The 17,837-nt window shown below is 42.9% G+C and overlaps 1 protein-coding gene across 3 annotated transcripts in view; it reads left to right on the top strand.

Moving 5' to 3' along the window:
• Nucleotides 1-17,837, top strand: part of LOC110526365 (myotubularin-related protein 13) — a 165,286-nt gene that overhangs the window by 73,577 nt on the left and 73,872 nt on the right. For all 3 annotated transcript variants that reach the window (XM_036980722.1, XM_036980720.1, XM_036980721.1), the window contains exons 3-6: nt 5,683-5,820; nt 11,115-11,237; nt 11,944-12,054; nt 13,572-13,677. In XM_036980722.1, coding sequence (XP_036836617.1) covers nt 5,683-5,820; nt 11,115-11,237; nt 11,944-12,054; nt 13,572-13,677 — 478 coding nt within the window. The remainder of the gene's footprint in view (nt 1-5,682; nt 5,821-11,114; nt 11,238-11,943; nt 12,055-13,571; nt 13,678-17,837) is intronic.

The following is a 17,837-nucleotide window of genomic DNA, read 5'->3' as shown; positions in this document are numbered from 1 at the left end:
GGAAAGGCATGTAGTTCTAGCCTTTTCCCCAGGAAACACGTGTTTGAAAGATCTTACTAAGGTACCTTAGTTAACTAGGTTTATTAACCTAGTTTTCCTAAAACGAAACTCAAAAAAAAAAAAGTCCATATCTGGTCACAAACATTCACCTCTCATGGTTTGGGGCACCCTTAAGTATAGTAAATAGCATATGAGTGCTCAAGGCAGTTTGAGCGGTTGCAGTGATTGGAGCAGAATTAAGCTGAAATTAAACTGACAGTAGATTGGTTTAAGAGAAGGAATGCCTAATCCTTTTTCTTTTTGCGTTTTTAATGCATCTCGGATTGAAATAAGTTACATGTGGTGAACCAGCCATATGTTTTTAATTTATTGTGTTTTTAAATAAATCCAAAGTATTCACCCCCAAGTGAAGAAATCTTCCCATGAGACTTTGGATGTGAGGAACTCGGCAGAGCTGTCGGTTTTTTCATGTTGCTAGCACAACAAATTACATTTTGCCCCCCCCTCCCTCTTCTAGAAATGATCGCCATATGAGATATGGACCCTGAAATTCTTCACGTTGTACACGTTGCAGTTTTAGACATCGACCTCCTAGCCTATTACTCTCTTCCCCATCTTCCTGGCCTAGCTATCTGTTGAATTATTGCGGTCCTTTATGACCAGCTAAAAATATCCATCTCTAAAATGAACCATATGTTCCGGGTAGCATAACAGATCACAGGGAACCACAGAGCTGTGGGGACCGAGGGAAATAAGGATGGATGTGCGATGCCAGTTGTGAGCAGTCGCTTGCAGTGTGATGGAGCTCTCCAGTCAGACCAGTTGGCCTACAGTACATCACAGGGCTACCTGAGCTCCACTTTGCACTCTGGTACCTGTGGGTTGAAGCTGGCTAGCTTTGTTTCGTTCTGTTTGTGTCACGCTGACCCTGAAGATGTTCTCAGGAAGTGTTGTGTGTGTGCCTCCTGTTTGCTGGTCTTCATCCTGGCCTCCTATGAATATAGCCTCCATCTCGGCTCAGCTCAAGACTTCCTACCATGTGGCTGCTCTGTGTGGCCCCGGCTGCTGGGGAAACTCAAATAGCCCTGGCACATGTTTGGAGTTCAGCTCTGTCCACTGTCCTGTCCATCCTCCAGAGTTGATAAAGCAGCAGATCTCTTGGCCGGCCAGGTTGCAGCCCGGTAATGACCCGCTCACCTCCGGCCAACCCCCTTTCACCTCAGACACCACTTTCCTGCAAGTCATTGTCTTGTCTTCCTGAGAAACAGGCCCTCGAAGTGAAGCGGGAAGAGATGGAGGAGGATAAGATGGAATTCAAAGATAGATGGAGAGGGAGGGAGCGAAAGAGAGAGGAGCGTACACGACACAACACATCTGTTGCCGTGTTTTTGTCCTGACCACAACGTCTTGGCAATCACTTTGCTTTGACTCTGTCAGCACTTCACTGGCATCGGTTGGATGCACTTTGTTTTGGAAACATGTTTTATGCTCATGCAGCATGCGGTATTACTGTTGTCCTTCATTACATTTACCTTGTTGCCTTACAAATACCTACCTAGTCAGCCACTCTAGTTGGATAATAGAACTTAATGTATTTGGTCAACAAAATGTCCTTTAAGGCTTTAATTCAGACAGTTGGATCTCGATATACATTGCTCTTGTGTAGTATTCTCATCAGAACCGGCCAGGTAAACTTGGTTTAAATCTACTGAGTCTAAATGGACAGAGAATGTTGTGTTGGAGAGATTCCACCCTGGGAATGCTCTTCATTCCTGTCGGTGGAGTTGGGAAAGTGTTTTCCCATCAACTTGTCCTTTTTTTTCCAGTTCCAGACTTCCTTCTCTTTCACCCAGTTCAGTCTTGCGTCACATTTGTTAATGCTCAGAAGGGAGGAGACATCTACATTTTATTACCATACAGAGGAACTCAAGAATACTTTGATATTTGTTTGTTTGGCAATGTCAACTTAGGAAATCAAACTTTGAAACCAGTATTTATTTCTTGGAATTTGAGGCGTGGAGATGTACCATTTCATACTATGTCATAAGCCTATATTAACTCCATTCCCCATTTTTCAACTGTAGCAACACAAGTGAAGGTTGCATCAGATTTCTTTCTAGGGTTGTCTCCTTGTAAAGACTGCCCAGTGTGTGTGTCCCTGACTGACGGTCTGGAGTTTCAGCCCCAGTGCCCACAGCATAGCCGTTTGTTTGTCCCCTGTGTAGTTATTACAGCTGCATACAGTACATTTTCACAGTATTAGAATACAGCCCTGACCACAAACTAGGCTTCAGTTCGGTGGGACTGTTCCCCATGCTTTTCTGTGCCGATTCTTAGCAGGTCAAGTTGCAGATCTAGTGTCGCTATCTGAAAGGGTGGAGGGTGGACTAGGGGGGAGCCATGCCACACAGAGCCACATGATGCAGAGAGCTCAATCGGTGGCAGGGCAACAATGTGCTAAAGGACAAAGATCCCAGAGTCGGTTACCCAATGAGTTCCATTGTCACTTGACTGTGGTCTAATTTGAGACCAGGGACTGTCCTCGCCATGACTCAGCTTGTGTGTGTGCGTGCGTGTCCGTACACCATATATATATATATATATATATATATATATATATATATATATATATATATGCTACGTGGGTGTAGTACGTCGCACTGTATGTTTCTAGACAAGCCATGCACCTGTTGCACTGCAGTGAACATATTTTGCTTGATCTCTCCAAACAGTCTGCTGGTACTGTGTGTGTCAGTCACAGCTGGCGGCAGGCAGGGGCTCCCTGGAGCTGCTACCTGGAGTGGTGCCTAGAATCACTGCTCTGCTCTCTCTCTGTGTGTGTGTGTGTGTGTGTGTGTGTGGGGCAGATCACACCGCAAGAGAGACTACACGCGTTCAGGGCATGCTTCTTCTTACTATAGAATGATTGACAGTAGAGTAATTTTTCAGCTCCTTTTTCCTTTGTCAGTTAGACAGCTACTGGTCATTGGACTTGTTTTTTTTTCTCTTTTATGCAAGTAATCCTCCTCTTTGTCCTCTGGTTAATATAATAATATACAGTGCCATTAAGCAGGTGCTTTTATCCAAAGCGACTTATTCATGCCTGCAGACATTTTACCTATTGGTGGTCCTGGGAATTGAACCCACTACCCTCAGTCCTCATCTACTCTGCTTTTTATTCAATTTTCCCCCTCTCCACCCATATTACTGGTGCTGATATTAGTGTATCAGATGTTGTGACTAAAGGCCCTGCCAGTCAACTCTTATTCAGTCTGTTTTTCCATATTCAGACTCCCTAGTAAGTCTAGCTACTTGAGTCTAAGCTAATATTTACAGAGAGAAAATCCTTCAAAACATGATTGCCTTCCAGTCAGTCACTGGCATGTGAAAACGGATAGGATATCTCCATTGGTGTTAGGTAGTAGACTGTCTGGCTGTTATTCAGCCCACTAAAGGCACTGGGCACGTGGAGAAACCCAGTCCAGAGCCTCTCCTCAGACCTCCGGGGTAGTGTGAGCATAACAGCTTTGCAGAAGATGGCCATTTGGTATCATTTAAGCAAAACAATACCCCTTTCTTCCTCCTACACACTCACACCTCTGCTTCCATCCCCCATTTTATCGTATCTCCACTTATCTCCCAAGGTATGCAGTCCGAATGCTGTTTATCTCCTTTCCGACAGTGATTAATGACATATACTTAGAATATTTTTGGATGTGTTCACAGTTATCTGCAATTGTCCTTAGGTCCTGTCTGGGCCCTGGCCCAGTATGTATGACACTCCCCCACAATGCAGCTTTTCCAGATTTCCTGCTGTCTATTGTGTCTGTTGGAGGATGGTGGTATCCTGGTTCAAGCCCCCGGGCTAGTCGAGCACAGCTCCCTCTCTCTTTTCCTATATTGCGCTCTCTTCCTCTCTCTCTCATCCTATCTTACGCCACCCACCCACCCACCTTATCGTTTCATTTTATTTTCTCTCTCTCCCTCTATCTATCCTCTCGTCCCCCCCTTCTCCTCTCCCTCCGTCAGTCCAATGTTCTCCCAGTGAAACGCCTGAGGAGCAGTCTACATATACTGTCCCACAGCCAGGCCAGCTCGGCCTCCAGCACAAACACACAAGATTTACTCACTCTGGCTGCCTGCCTGCCTCTCACATGCTGCTCTCGACACTCCATCATCCTCATCATTTCTCTGTTTTTCTTCTATGCCTGCATGGTTTCTATCCTCGCACATCTCTCTCTTTTCTATCCATCTGCACTCCTCTTCTTTAATCTTCCCGTATTTCTCTCTCTCTCTCCCCCTTCTCCGTCCCTTGCATCACCTCTCCCTTCTCTTGCTCACCAGTACTCCGTTTTCCCTTTAGATTGCATTTATTTTGTGTTGTTTCTAACATTTACAAATCAAGTTGAGATGGTTCAGTAGTGGAGTAAAGATTAAAACAACAGGATCCCTAACTGATACGTTTTGTCCCAGAAAAAGGAAGAAGTGGTGCATTTTTTTAAATGAAATGGGGTTTTCTGTCAATTAGTCATTATCTTGTTTATGTTTTAATGATAACATGGGATTTCCTGCTTGAACAACCAGAGTTAGCCTAAATATCCACTATTACATTATTCATGTTAATCCCAGTGTTATCCAATACAATCCTACTTTAGTCATGTTCATCTTATCCTAAACGTTTTAATGCTCAGCAGCCTACTGTTTCACAGTGAAAGTCAGTACTTTTGGTTTCAGTACCTTTCCTCATACTTTTCTTTGTGCCTAGAACCAGACTGATATCAAACCCCTCTGACGAGCAGTGAGGAACGTGAACCAGTACCATTTCCCTCTCTGTGAGGAACGTGAACCAGTACCATTTCCCTCTCTGTGAGGAACGTGAACCAGTGCCATTTCCCTCTCTGTGAGGAACGTGAACCAGTACCATTTCCCTCTCTGTGAGGAACGTGAACCAGTACCATTTCCCTCTCTGTGAGGAACGTGAACCAGTGCCATTTCCCTCTCTGTGAGGAACGTGAACCAGTACCATTTCCCTCTCTGTGAGGAACGTGAACCAGTGCCATTTCCCTCTCTGTGAGGAACGTGAACCAGTGCCATTTCCCTCTCTGTGAGGAACGTGAACCAGTACCATTTCCCTCTCTGTGAGGAACGTGAACCAGTGCCATTTCCCTCTCTGTGAGGAACGTGAACCAGTACCATTTCCCTCTCTGTGAGGAACGTGAACCAGTGCCATTTCCCTCTCTGTGAGCAACGTGAACCAGTGCCATTTCCCTCTCTGTGAGGAACGTGAACCAGTGCCATTTCCCTCTCTGTGAGGAACGTGAACCAGAGCCATTTCCCTCTCTGTGGTGAGAGTATTCAGCAGTAGTACTAATGCACTGAAACAGGACATCCTGTGCATCGACAATGGCGTCAATGGCCCCTTAACTAACGTAATACTTCCCCATTCATACTGAAAGATTACCAGCAGAGGATCTCCTGGGGACACGGGGGGCTAGATTTGGGGCTCCCCTCTCAACACAACAACACTGGCTTCCAGTAACAAATCTGGAAACGCCACAGGGTGTCTTGTACTCTGCCTGCCCTGTACTCTGCCTGCCCCCATTTTATCTGCACGCTGAGGGCAGACTGTTCCAGTACAGGTGCTCATGTATAATGGTGTGTTATACTTTGTGTTTTTTCCAGTTCTGCCAGCCAGGAGGATGGAGGCTGTCCCGAGAGAGGAAAGCTCCCACCTTCTTCACGGTGGTGTTGACGGACATCGACTCAGACAGACACTACTGCTCCTGCCTCACCTTCTACGAGGCAGAGGTCAACCTGCAGGTGAGATGACCTGTTGTACTCCTCAACCTCAACCCATCTCCCCTTCATGCATATCTTATCCACTTACAAGGGCATTATGCTAAATGTTATATAAAATCTAATGTATATCTGTTACAGATTACCCATAATTGCCTTATTCAAAGCAATCACGTATATGTCTGTTTAGACATTTGGTGGATTTTCATGCCTTTAAACACTTACACACTTGCTGAATAGGACTACGTCCTGCAGGTCCTGGGTTTAGGATCTTGGTCATAAGGGCAAAATAAGTGAACCGCGGTATAGTAGATAGTGCCTACTGCCTCGGCTGGCAGGTTGATGCATCTCTCGATAAGCAGCACGGGGTTATGTCCGTTCATTTCTTTATCATTTCAAGCTTCTCTCTCTCTCTCTGGTTTAATACTTGATTCCGAGCATCCAGCAGGGGCTGTTTGTTAATTCTTTGGAATTTTGGGGGGGGTTTTGATTTTCTTTTTGTTTTTCAATGTTGTAATTGTTTTGTTTTCTTGCATGGCACATTTTTGTACTATTAGGAATTTGTGTCACGGCATGATGTGTTCCAGAACCCACTAAAGTGGGAAAATAACAGCACTCTGGATGAATTGAGATGAAGTGAACAACACTTCACATAATGAAGGGTTTTGGTGTGATGGGAGAAAAAACGTATCCAATGAGCTGACATCTCATCCCCTCTAGCACTGGCTCTTGGATGCACCCATCCTCATATGAATTCAATTCTATCTTTGATGTTTTTTCTTCCACACAATTTCACAAACCCCTGAAATAAACTAATGCAATGACCTCAGTCCTCCTAAGGTTTGCCCTGATACATTACACAGAATGCCTGGATGGATGTCTAATTGTGGCCTGACATCACCCTCCAGACTGTCTCTGACAGTCGTGACAAAATCAAAGAGTAGGATGTGTCCCCTGCCTCATATTAAACACATGACAACCATGGCCATTAGTCATATTCATTCAAGTCAGTGACCTTTAGTTCATTGGAATCTGACATTCCTTGACAGGCCCCATTCAATCAGGTGGAATTCTTCTGACCATTAGTCATGTTAATTCAAGGAGGCTTATGAAAAAGTTAATTGAAATCTGATCATATCCTCTTAAGTAAATTCCGGTGGAATTCTAACCTTTATTAACTGCGTGGTCATGATGACATGTCACATTCTGATGTGATGATTCTGTTTACATGAATGCTCAGACTCAACATCCTAGCATGTTGATGAGTTTAACATTAGTTTACACAGTGTACTGTATGAATCAGACCAATTTTCACAAACATCCCTTGTGCCTGGATGTGGAACCACTGATTTTCCATGTGGAGTTCAAACAAAGCCTTGGCATGAGACCAAGTATAAACCACGACATCCTTCATTAAATAAGCGTGATAATGGCTAGGTTAGCTGCGACTGGGTCTCTCTAGCCTGACCTGGTCTATGCCTGGGCTGGAAGGTTACATAACCGGCCCTGCAGTAGTGTGAATAATTCCAATGTCAGGCGCTGTTTGGTGATGTCCTGCAGCTGTCCACTCTGTCTTTCTGGCCGACTGGACCCTCTTCTCGTGATCAGACTTTAATCCTCCCTTATTTGTTTTCTGTCCTCCTCACACGCCGGCCGGTCTACTGAGGGAGAAGAGGTGAAGGCCACCCGTAACGATCAGTGCAGTGTCATCGCAAACATTAATACAGGATCGTTAGAGGTCTTGATTGCAGGGCTAAATGTGGCCGGTCACCTCACTGCCTCTTCATCATGGCCCCACCTCTCTGTTTTGGTTTGATTTCTTTCCAGGAACTGTTCCCAGACCCCTTTGTGCACTTGGTAATGGCTCAGATAAGGATAGGAGTTTGGATCACACACACTGGACAGATGTGAGGCTGGTTTTTCACTGTGTAGGTGACTGTTGCGGTATCTTATGGTTTAGGGACCAGCTTGATACAGTATACCATCCACTGCAAAAGTTTGTACCAGAGCCAGGACCTATGTTCTCAATATTCACATGTACACTATTAACAAGGTTAGCAAAATGCTAAAGTAGTTTGAGTTAGTGTTATACCACAGTACCAAAACGTCATGGTACTTATTATGCCAACATTTTAGAATTGCATACTACTGTTTCAAATGATAAAATGTTTATGAAGTCAGTTTTGTTTAGACATTAAGTTGAATTTAAGCAACACTAGTCTCTTGTATGCGCAGGTCCAAGAATGTCCACTTCACGTTCATACGCACATCACCCGTGGCAGCTGTAATCAGCCAGCCACATCCCCATCCAGCCATCACTCACCTGCTTCTCTCCTCTCCGTCCGCTCTTTCTGCTCGTCTACTCCTGGGCATGCAGACCCTGATCAGTCTGCTGTAGGTTACATTTCTACATTTGATACATGGGAGCAGTGCGAGCAAAGTTGATACATTGTATAGAAGTTCATCCCTGGTATAACCAAGTGCACAGGCCAGTCTGAGGGTCTTTGAAAGTTCACGGTCACGCAGCAGGAACAGAGAGTAAAAACAGCTTCGCAACAGTCGTGTTTACAGATTTACGGCAAAGAAAAGGGCTATTACCGGACCTTTTTTCCTTCCTGCGCCATTTTGCGCTCATTTTATATAATTTCACAAACCACATCGCTGGAATGATAACAATGTTGTTCAGTCATATTACCTAGCTAGCTAACAACCTGGTAATGTGACAGTAGGTTAAGGCATATTTGATTGGCCCAGGAAGAAAAGGGTCTGCTTCTCATGGCATGTGCTTCAAAAGTAGGATTCATAATCTCTTTCTGGTGCTCCTTACATTCTGTTTTGGTGCCTAACGTTTTTAAAGTTGGGAGCAGTGTGTACGTGTTTGTGGGAGTGAGAGAGAGTGGCGTGTGTTTTGAGGTAGACAGAGAGCAGTGTGTATGTGTTTGTGGGAGCGAGAGCGAGTGGTGTGTGTTTTGAGGTAGACAGAGAACAGTGTGTTTGTGGGAGTGAGAGAGAGTGGTGTGTGTTTTGAGGTAGACAGAGAGCAGTGTGTATGTGTTTGTGGGAGTGAGAGAGAGTGGTGTGTGTGTGTGTGTGTGTGTGTGTGTGTTTGAGGGAGACCGAGAGACTGTGCGAGGGTTTCATGCAGTTGTTTTCCCCTTACTGTCACAATGACACACAGATCATTATGCATGTATGTTCCTTCCCCCCATTCCTCCAGCCAAATCACAAGTAGACCTTTGCAAATATGAGCAAATTAGCCATTCAATATCTGTTTTATTGAGAAGTGTGAATATCAGTGACAGCTTTTTTTGTGTAGCACATAACATTTACAAAACTGGAAAAGTGTCGGGGGGCGAACAGGACGCTAGTCCAATCAGAATTCTTTCTGGTATTGTGATACTTGGCCTGGTATCTTATCATTAAAATTTTTTTTATCATGACAGCACTAGTTTGAGGTGCATCATGTGTTTTGTCAAATACACCTAACTTGGATAGTATATTGGGCATAGTCTGCAAAGCATTTTATTGAGAAGGGCACACATGGTTTTTGTAGACCCTGTAAGCCAGCATACAGCAGTTTTTTTGTTTGTTTATTTGGGCGTTATCATGAGCCTTACCCTGTAAAGTTTAAACCAGCGTGTGGCTTTTCACTATGTGATTGGATTCGAGAGGCAGAAATGTATTTTCGCCGATAATTGAACCAAATCTTCAAAATGCTGTAGAAATGTGTTTCCCATCTGATGGGATATTTAGATCCTGTGTTCCCTGCTCGGAGCATGCCAGAGCTCTTGTGGCATGTTTTCATTGTCTGAAGGAATATATGTGATTCTGATAAAGGGTTTAGCCAGGAACGAGCCCTGTGAGGTTGCTTTGCTGCTATCTCTGTAAACTGATAGGACTGACGGCTCCTGGTATGGGACAATTGGAACCAGATTGAGACCACTGAGACTTGACCTCTGTGTCCCAGTGGAGCACTTTGGGAAGGAGTGGGAGGTATCTTTGTTCAACTCATTCACCTTAATGACTTAACCCATATGCTGTTATTTTACGTGGTCACTCAATTGCTATTTATGGTACATTACGCAATGTCCTTCGAACCTAAGTGTCTGCATCGTATTTTGGCTAGGTTTTGAATGATTAATATCCTACAGGTAGGCCTACAGTAGGTCTATCTCCAGTGTGGTTACTGGATCAGAGGTGTCAGAGGTCAAGTAGCTTTTTCTTTAATTATCTTTGTTTTTTTTTTCTTAATTCAGGCTTCAGGGGGTTTATTATAGCTATTTCTATACAGATTATATCTTGTGACTCCGTTTTGTAGGAAATTTAATTTTTGAACTACAACCCCAGCCAATTTGAATTTAACATGTTTCAAACCACCAGCTCTGGGTTTGTAGCCATAGTTTAGAATAACAGCTCCAAACCACAAAATATTATTCCTCGACAAATAATGGAACCAAAGTAATGACATTGTAGTCTTTAAAATAAATACGCTATTGTGTGAAGAAACAACTGAACAGATGAGAAAGCAGTATGGGTAAATTGGAAGTAGCCTATTCATACTGTGTTATTAGTGTTTTCACAGCTATTTTAGTAAACCGAGTAATGTGACTTGATACATAGTTGACTTGATTTCATATACATCTCACTGCTGATTTACAGTCAGTATGTGACTCTGGAAGGCAAATGACACTCCTCTCTTAAGCTGCTGGGTTTTGTTCAAATGGTCTCCATGACAATAAATGTTTTATGCTCTATTTTTTGGGGTTAGTAATCTTTTATGAACCCCATGGTGATTTGAAGAAAATCCTCTTTGCTCTTTCAACTCCTCAACTGCAATGAGTATCTGTTTTAATGGGTACTACTGATTGGAGAGGATCTTTTTTTTAAATAAGTCTATATATCCCATTGCTAAAACACCGGATTTAGAGTTTTTTGCAGACATACAGACACAGTTCTGAGGGGACTTTTCCATTCTGTGTTCTTTTGACTGATTTGAATAGTACTCGTACTGTGTGAACTGTACTCTGTGCCTGCGTCAATCAGAATTCTCGAGGAGGGGGTGGCACATGCACGTTTCCAAAAATAGGCTACAGTATGTGATGTACTGTAGAATGTACACGCTGTGGTTTGACCTGGAAGTAGATAACACTAGAGCCACCCTCAGCGGGTAAACTGAAAAGCTTGTTTTTCTTTCCATCCCCGCTCAGGTGTTTTTTACGCCTGCTATGTTAGCTTACCACTGCACATGGTCTTAACTCACCCCCATATCACTGTTGAACTCTCCCATTGAAATAACTTCTTCTGTTTTGCTGTTTCAGGGAACAAAGACCACCGATGCAGATGAGGATGAGGAAGAGGATGGCTTGATCCAGCCCGCTCAAGTCTTTGCACCCAAAAGTCTCATTCTGGTCTCCAGGCTGGATTATCCTGAAATATTCCGGGTAACATGATAACATTGATTTAATTCCTGACTAACATAGGTTCCTTTCAAAATGTCAGATGACCATGCATAGTGGTCATTTCAGTTTTTGCGGGTTTATTTGCTATCTAAGGTTACCTGGCCAGGAACTTTCTTGGTCCTATTCATGAGGTTCATGACTTCACTTTACTTATCTCTGCCTAATTAGCATTGGCATGATAAACGGTAGCGCGTCAATTAGTGCATTGACTATCAATTGTCTCATGATGGTGATAGAATGCATCATGTTGTATCCTGTGTGCGGAGAATGAACATATTGGCTTTATAGAGTGAATTCTGCAAGTACTCAAGGCCAGGATATCCAGCCAATCCCTCACTTAAGAACAGAGTGGGGCTTAGCGGATCTCTCCTGTCCCTAGGCACTCCACTGGACCACTATGGTATTCAACTTTGGCATTCAAATGTCTCCGACACACATATTGATTTAGCATTTATTTTTAGCTTTGCAAATGGCATTTGCCATTAAACCACACATCTCAGCTGTACATTTGGAATATTACATAAAATACTATAAATCTGATGGTATTCGATGACAAATTCCCACAGTGTCTTTAATTGTCCATTTTTAGGCGACAAACTGTGATTGGGTGTATGCATCTTGTGATACATCTGTATGTGAGTGTGTTGATTGACCTGGTTGTGTGTCTGTCTCCTCCTGACCTCCCCAGGGCTGCTTGGGCCTGATCTACACGGTGTACGTCGACAGCCTGCCGTTCCCTCTGGAGGGGCTGGTTTCCAACCTCTTCACGTGCATGGTTCCTGTGGCTGGTGGCTCCCAGGTAAACAGGCCTTACTAAAGCAAACAATTCCTCATATTCCATCTTAGAGGGCTTGTCTAACCCCCTCTCAACCCCTCTGGCCTGCTCTCCACAGAGGCATGAATCCACCCCAGAATAGGGGTCAGTCTGGGTTAATGTTGCTGCTAGACCCACACAAGGTGCTGGTTACTCACTGATGGCCTAATGCTTATTATAGTAGTAGAGTGGGAGTGAGTGAGTGAGGGAAGGAAGGAAGTCATGTTTTGGCCCATGTGAGATTCCAAAAAATTATTTGCGTTTGCTTTCCATTCAATCATGCATTCCTCGTCTAGATGGTGCCATAGATTGCTGTACCACCGCGTGCAGAAATGTCCTCATAATACTATTTTATTTTTCTAGCTGCTCTTCTGATGACATTACTTAGTGAAGCTAGGGTACAAAAAAACAGAGTAGGTGGCCTGTTTTTATATTTTCACTTCTTACTAGGTTATTGAAACCCACATCTGAAGCTGTCCTATAACAAAAACCCTACGCTGGTCTGTTCCCTTGAAGTCTAGACAATGGTGATCAATGTGGCTTTAAAAAACTAGACAATATTTAAACTATTTGTAAAGAGGAAGGAATGTGGCCCATGATTAAGTTCACATCCTGAACCTTAGGGTAATTTAGTTTTTTTAATGTAATTTACCAGCACATGTCAGTGTTCCTCCTCAAATTATTGCCGCTCCCCGCAGAGCCAAGGGCTTTCGGCTGTAGTGACACAACATGAGTTAGAAACCTCAGGAGTGGAACAGACTCATCCTTCAACAGACTGTCAAACATGAAGGAATGTCATGAATCTGGGAACAGAGTTGTTCTCTAGCTGGTTCAAACTCAGTTGAAAGGCTAGGATCCCAATTAATACCTTTATTGACCATGGTTCAATCCACTATGATCTTTGTCAGGTCAAAAGCCAAACACCGTTGAACCACTGTCTGTACCCCTATCATGTTCAACATTGGTTTAGCTGAATTAGACGTACTGATTGCGTTCATGCGAACTCATTGTTTCCACTGTACGCTTACTTCTCTACCCTCAGCCACACTGGATACAGCGACGGACGCTGCTGTCCCTATTGGATTGCAGAGGTGTTGTACCGTGCCAGTGAAATTTAGGTTAATATGCAATTGAGGTTTCTCCCATTGCCGCCAGACTGACTCAAAAGGTTAATTCAGTCATGCAGCTGCGATGTCCATCGGGTTCAACAACACGTGTTTTATTCGTTTTCTGGGAGATCGTCAAAAAAACTCTCACACAGTGGATCCCTTAACTGCCATTGTACTGTCATTTCATCCTTGCCTATATGACCTTTGGCCTTGTACTGAGCTACAGTCTTGTTCAGTTTCCTAATGATATTTACAGTACCATGAAAACATGTTGTCTGTTAGCAAAAAAATGTTCCTCTACTGAAACAGTCTTGTCTAGTTCTATAGATCCATCCAATGGTTTTTCATATAACCTGACTTTTCACTTTTGTGTGTTTTGTGATTTTCTCACAGAAACTGTTTTCCCTGGGAGTGGGCGACCGACAGCTAATCCAAACCCCTCTGAATGACAACCTGCCTGTTACATGCAAGAGTGTGGCCCTGCTCTTCCAGCAGCTTGGTATGTCACTGGGCTTCGGCTTCCTCATTACTGCTGTCATGACGTGGCCCTCTTTGGGTATAGAGAGTGCATATCCTCTCTCTCCCTCTTACACCCAGGTTCTGTTATCTCAGGTTGTAAATTCCAGGAGGAGACTCTCTCCCTCATGCAGTATAGAAAGAGGGTTTCACAGTAGAAGAAATTAACTTCTATCTCACAGAACTTGAGAACTGAACAATATCCATGTTTTGGAGAATGTGTAAACCGTCGGTGGAGAATCGAGTTACAACCGGTCCATTTTGTTTGTTTGTGACCTCATGAGAGACAATACAGCCACATTACCATAACTCTGTCTATACAAGAGTCTCCGTTATGAGTTTTGCATCTAATTATTGTATAAAATGAATGAGTAAAGATGAAACTATTTGTGAAATGATGTAAGGTGATGTTAAACTGGGGCGGCAGGGTAGCCTAGTGGTTAGAGCGTTGGACTAGTAACCGGAAGGTTGTGAGTTCAAACCCCCGAGCTGACAAGGTACAAATCTGTCGTTCTGCCCCTGAACAGGCAGTTAACCCACTGTTCCCAGGCCGTCATTGAAAATAAGAATTTGTTCTTAACTGACTTGCCTGGTTAAATAAAGGTAAAATAAAAAATAAAATAAAAACTGTTTAATGAAAGACAATCCAATTCCCTTTAAAGTTAACTAAGTCATTGGCCCGCCCTATGAGCACAGACATTGATCTGGCGTCATGGGACAACCTTTTCTGCTGTTCCGAATATAACCCCCTCCTGGAGAAGCCCGCTTCAGACCATGCGTACCTCGATTGCCGAGAGCGCAAAGCTTTGAGTAGAGACCATGCATTCCTCGGTTGTTGAATTCCTAACCAAACCATGTGGAGCATTGGCTACACTGGTGTAAGTAGTTCAACTCTGAGACTATCGATACCGACAGAATAAGAGCAAATCTTCAATACTAATTACTAGTCTGCAGCTAGAATTTATGTAGACTGAATGCGAAGACCGACAACCGCCGAAACATCTATCCTATAAGAACATTTCTGAATGTTACTCTGAAGTATCCATTCTAACCAAAGAATTTGGAAGAGAGAGACGGGCGGATTAACTTTCCAACAGAAAGACGGACGATTCCAACAGAGATCACGACGACCCACTGAGCGTAAATATATATTAATTGCAATTATGACTTCCTGGTTAATTACATTTACATGATTAGTTTAATCACGTAATAATAATTACAGAGAATTGATTTGATAAAATAAGTCTTCACTTTAATGATGCCAAAGACACGACACTGCACTATAGTGCAACCAGTCAATCCCAAACTTCATGAACTTGACTCCACTTCATGGCACCATCATGTGCCCTCCGTTATTTACAGTCTGGTGTGTATCGGGTCTACTTGGTTGCAGTACAGTAGCTCTAGGTAGTAGCTCTAGGCTGCTCTGCCTGTTGGTCGCGTACAGTCACAGTATACACAACTCACATTTGTAATTTGGCTTATGTTTCCTGTTAACATGATATTGCGGGTGACTTAAATAACCTGACAGCTGAATACGAACTGTAGTGCCAGGTATTAGGAATATCCCTCTTAATCCTATTGTTTGCATAGTTTTTCCCCCCGTTTATTTTAGTAAGTAGCTTCGTGGTATGACAGGTTATCCGGTCTTGATCCTTGACGGTATTAAACTTTTTTAGGTTCAACTCCAACATTAAGAGGTTTAGAGTTACAACACGAATGAATAAAGCATCTGTCCAAATCACAATTTTAAACTCTCAAATTGAATAGCCACTAAGCAGTTGGATTAATGCTGTACAAATGAACATGTACAGTGCCTTCAGAAAGTATTCACACCCCTTGACTTTTTCCACATTTTGTTGTTAGAGCTTGAATTTAAAATTGGCCTACACACTATACCCCATAATATCGAAGTGGATTTTTTATTTATTTTTAATGTTTACAAATTATTAATAAATGAAAAGCTGAAATGTCTTCAGTCAATAAGTATTCAACCCATAATAAGTTGCATGGACTCACTCTGTGCGAGAATAGTGTTTAACATGAGTTTTGAATGACTACCTAATTTCTGTAGCCAGTCATAAGTTTACATACACTTAGGCTGGAGTCATTAAAACTTGTTTTTCAACCACTCCAAAAATGTCTTGTTAACAAACTATCGTTTTGGCAAGTCTGTTAGGGCATCTACTTTGTGCATGACATAAGTCATTTTTCCAACAATTGTTTACAGACATATTATTTCACTTATAATTCACTGTATCACAATTCCAGTGCGTCAGAAGTTTACATAAAATAAGCTGACTGTGCTTTTAAACAGCTTGGAAAATTCCAGAAAAGGATGTCATGGCTTTAGAAGCTTCTGATATGCTAATTGACACCCTTTGAGTCAATTGGAGGTGTACCTGTGGATGTATTTCAAGGCCTACCTTCAGTGCCTCTTTGCTTGACATCATGGGCAAATCAAAGGAAATCAGCCAAGACCTCAGGAAAAAAAAGTGTAGAGCTCCACAAATCTGGGCGCAATTTCCAAATGCCTGAAGGTATAACGTTCATCTGTACAAACAATAGTACGCAAGTATAAGCATCATGGAACCACGCAGCCGCCATACCGCTCATTCTGTCTTCTAGAGATGAACATACTTTGCTTCGAAAAGTGCAAATCAGTCCCAGATCAACACCAAAGGACCTTGTTAACATGCTGGAGGAAACAGGTACAAAAGTGTCTATATCCACAGTGAAACGAGTCCTATATCGACATAACATGAAAGGCTGCTCAGCAAGAAAGAAGCCACTGCTCCAAAACCGCCATAAAAAAGCCAGACTACGGTTTGCAACTGCACATGGGGACAAAGATCGTAATTTTTGGAGTAATGTCCTCGGCTCTGATAAAACAAAAATAGAACTATTTGGCCATAATCACCATCCTTATGTTTGGAGGAAAAAGGGGATGCTTGCAAGCCGAAGAACACCATCCCAACCGTGAAGCACGGGGGTGGCAGCATCATGTTGTGGGGGGGGGGGGGGGGCTTTTCTGCAGGAGGGACTGGTGCACTTCACCAAATAGATGGCATCATGAGGAGGGACAATTGTGGATATATTGAAGCAACATCTCAAGACCTCAGCCAGGAAGTTAAAGATTGGTTGCAAATGGGTCTTCCAAATGGACAATGACCGCATGCATACTTCCAAAGTTGTGGCAAAATGGCTTAAGGACAACAAAGTCAAGGTATTGGAGTGGCCATCACAAAGCCCTGACCTCAATCCCATAGAAAATGTGTGGGCCGAACTGAAAAAGCGTGTGCAAGCAAGGAGGTCTACAAACCTGACTCAGTTACTCCAGCTCTGCCAGGTGGAATGGGCCAAAATGCACCCAACTTATTGTGGGAAGCTTGTGGAAGGCTACCCAAAACATTTGACTCAAGTTAAACAATTTAAAGGCAATGCTACCAAATACTAATTCAGTGTATGTAAACTTCTGACGCACTGGGAATGTGATGAAAGAAATAAAAGCTGAAATAAATCATTCTCTCTGCTATTATTCTGACATTTCACATTCTTAAAATAAAGTGGTGATCCTAACTGACCTAACTGACAGGGAATTTTTACTATGATTAAATGTCAGGAATTGTGAAACTGAGTCTAAATGTTTTTGGCGAAGGTGTATGTGAACTTCCGACTTCAACTGTACAATTATCTGTAAGGTCCCTCAGTCAAGCAGTGAATTTCAAACACAGATTCAACCACAAAGACCAGAGAGGTTTTCCAATGCCTTGCAAAGAAGGGCACCTATTGGTACATGGGTAAAAAATTAATAAAAAAAGCAGACATTGAATATCCCTTTGAGCATGGTGAAGTTATTAATTACACTTTGGATGGGGTGTCAATGCACCCAGTCACTACAAAGATACAAACAACCTTCCTAACTCTGTTGCTGGAGAGGAAGGAAACTGTTCAGGGAATTCACCATGAGGCCAATGGTGACTTTAAACAGTTAATTGGCTGAGGATGTATCAACATTGTAGTTACTCCACAATACTAACCTAATTGACAGAGTGAAAAGAAGTACGCCTGTACACAGTAAAAAATATATCAGAACATGCATCCTGTTTCCAACAAGGCACTAAAGTAATACGGCAAAAAATG

This window comes from Oncorhynchus mykiss, chromosome 6 (genome assembly GCF_013265735.2).
Source record: "Oncorhynchus mykiss isolate Arlee chromosome 6, USDA_OmykA_1.1, whole genome shotgun sequence".
Lineage (NCBI taxonomy): Eukaryota > Metazoa > Chordata > Actinopteri > Salmoniformes > Salmonidae > Oncorhynchus > Oncorhynchus mykiss.
Note: the sequence above shows the minus strand (reverse complement) of the source record. Positions and strands in the feature narration are given on the sequence as shown.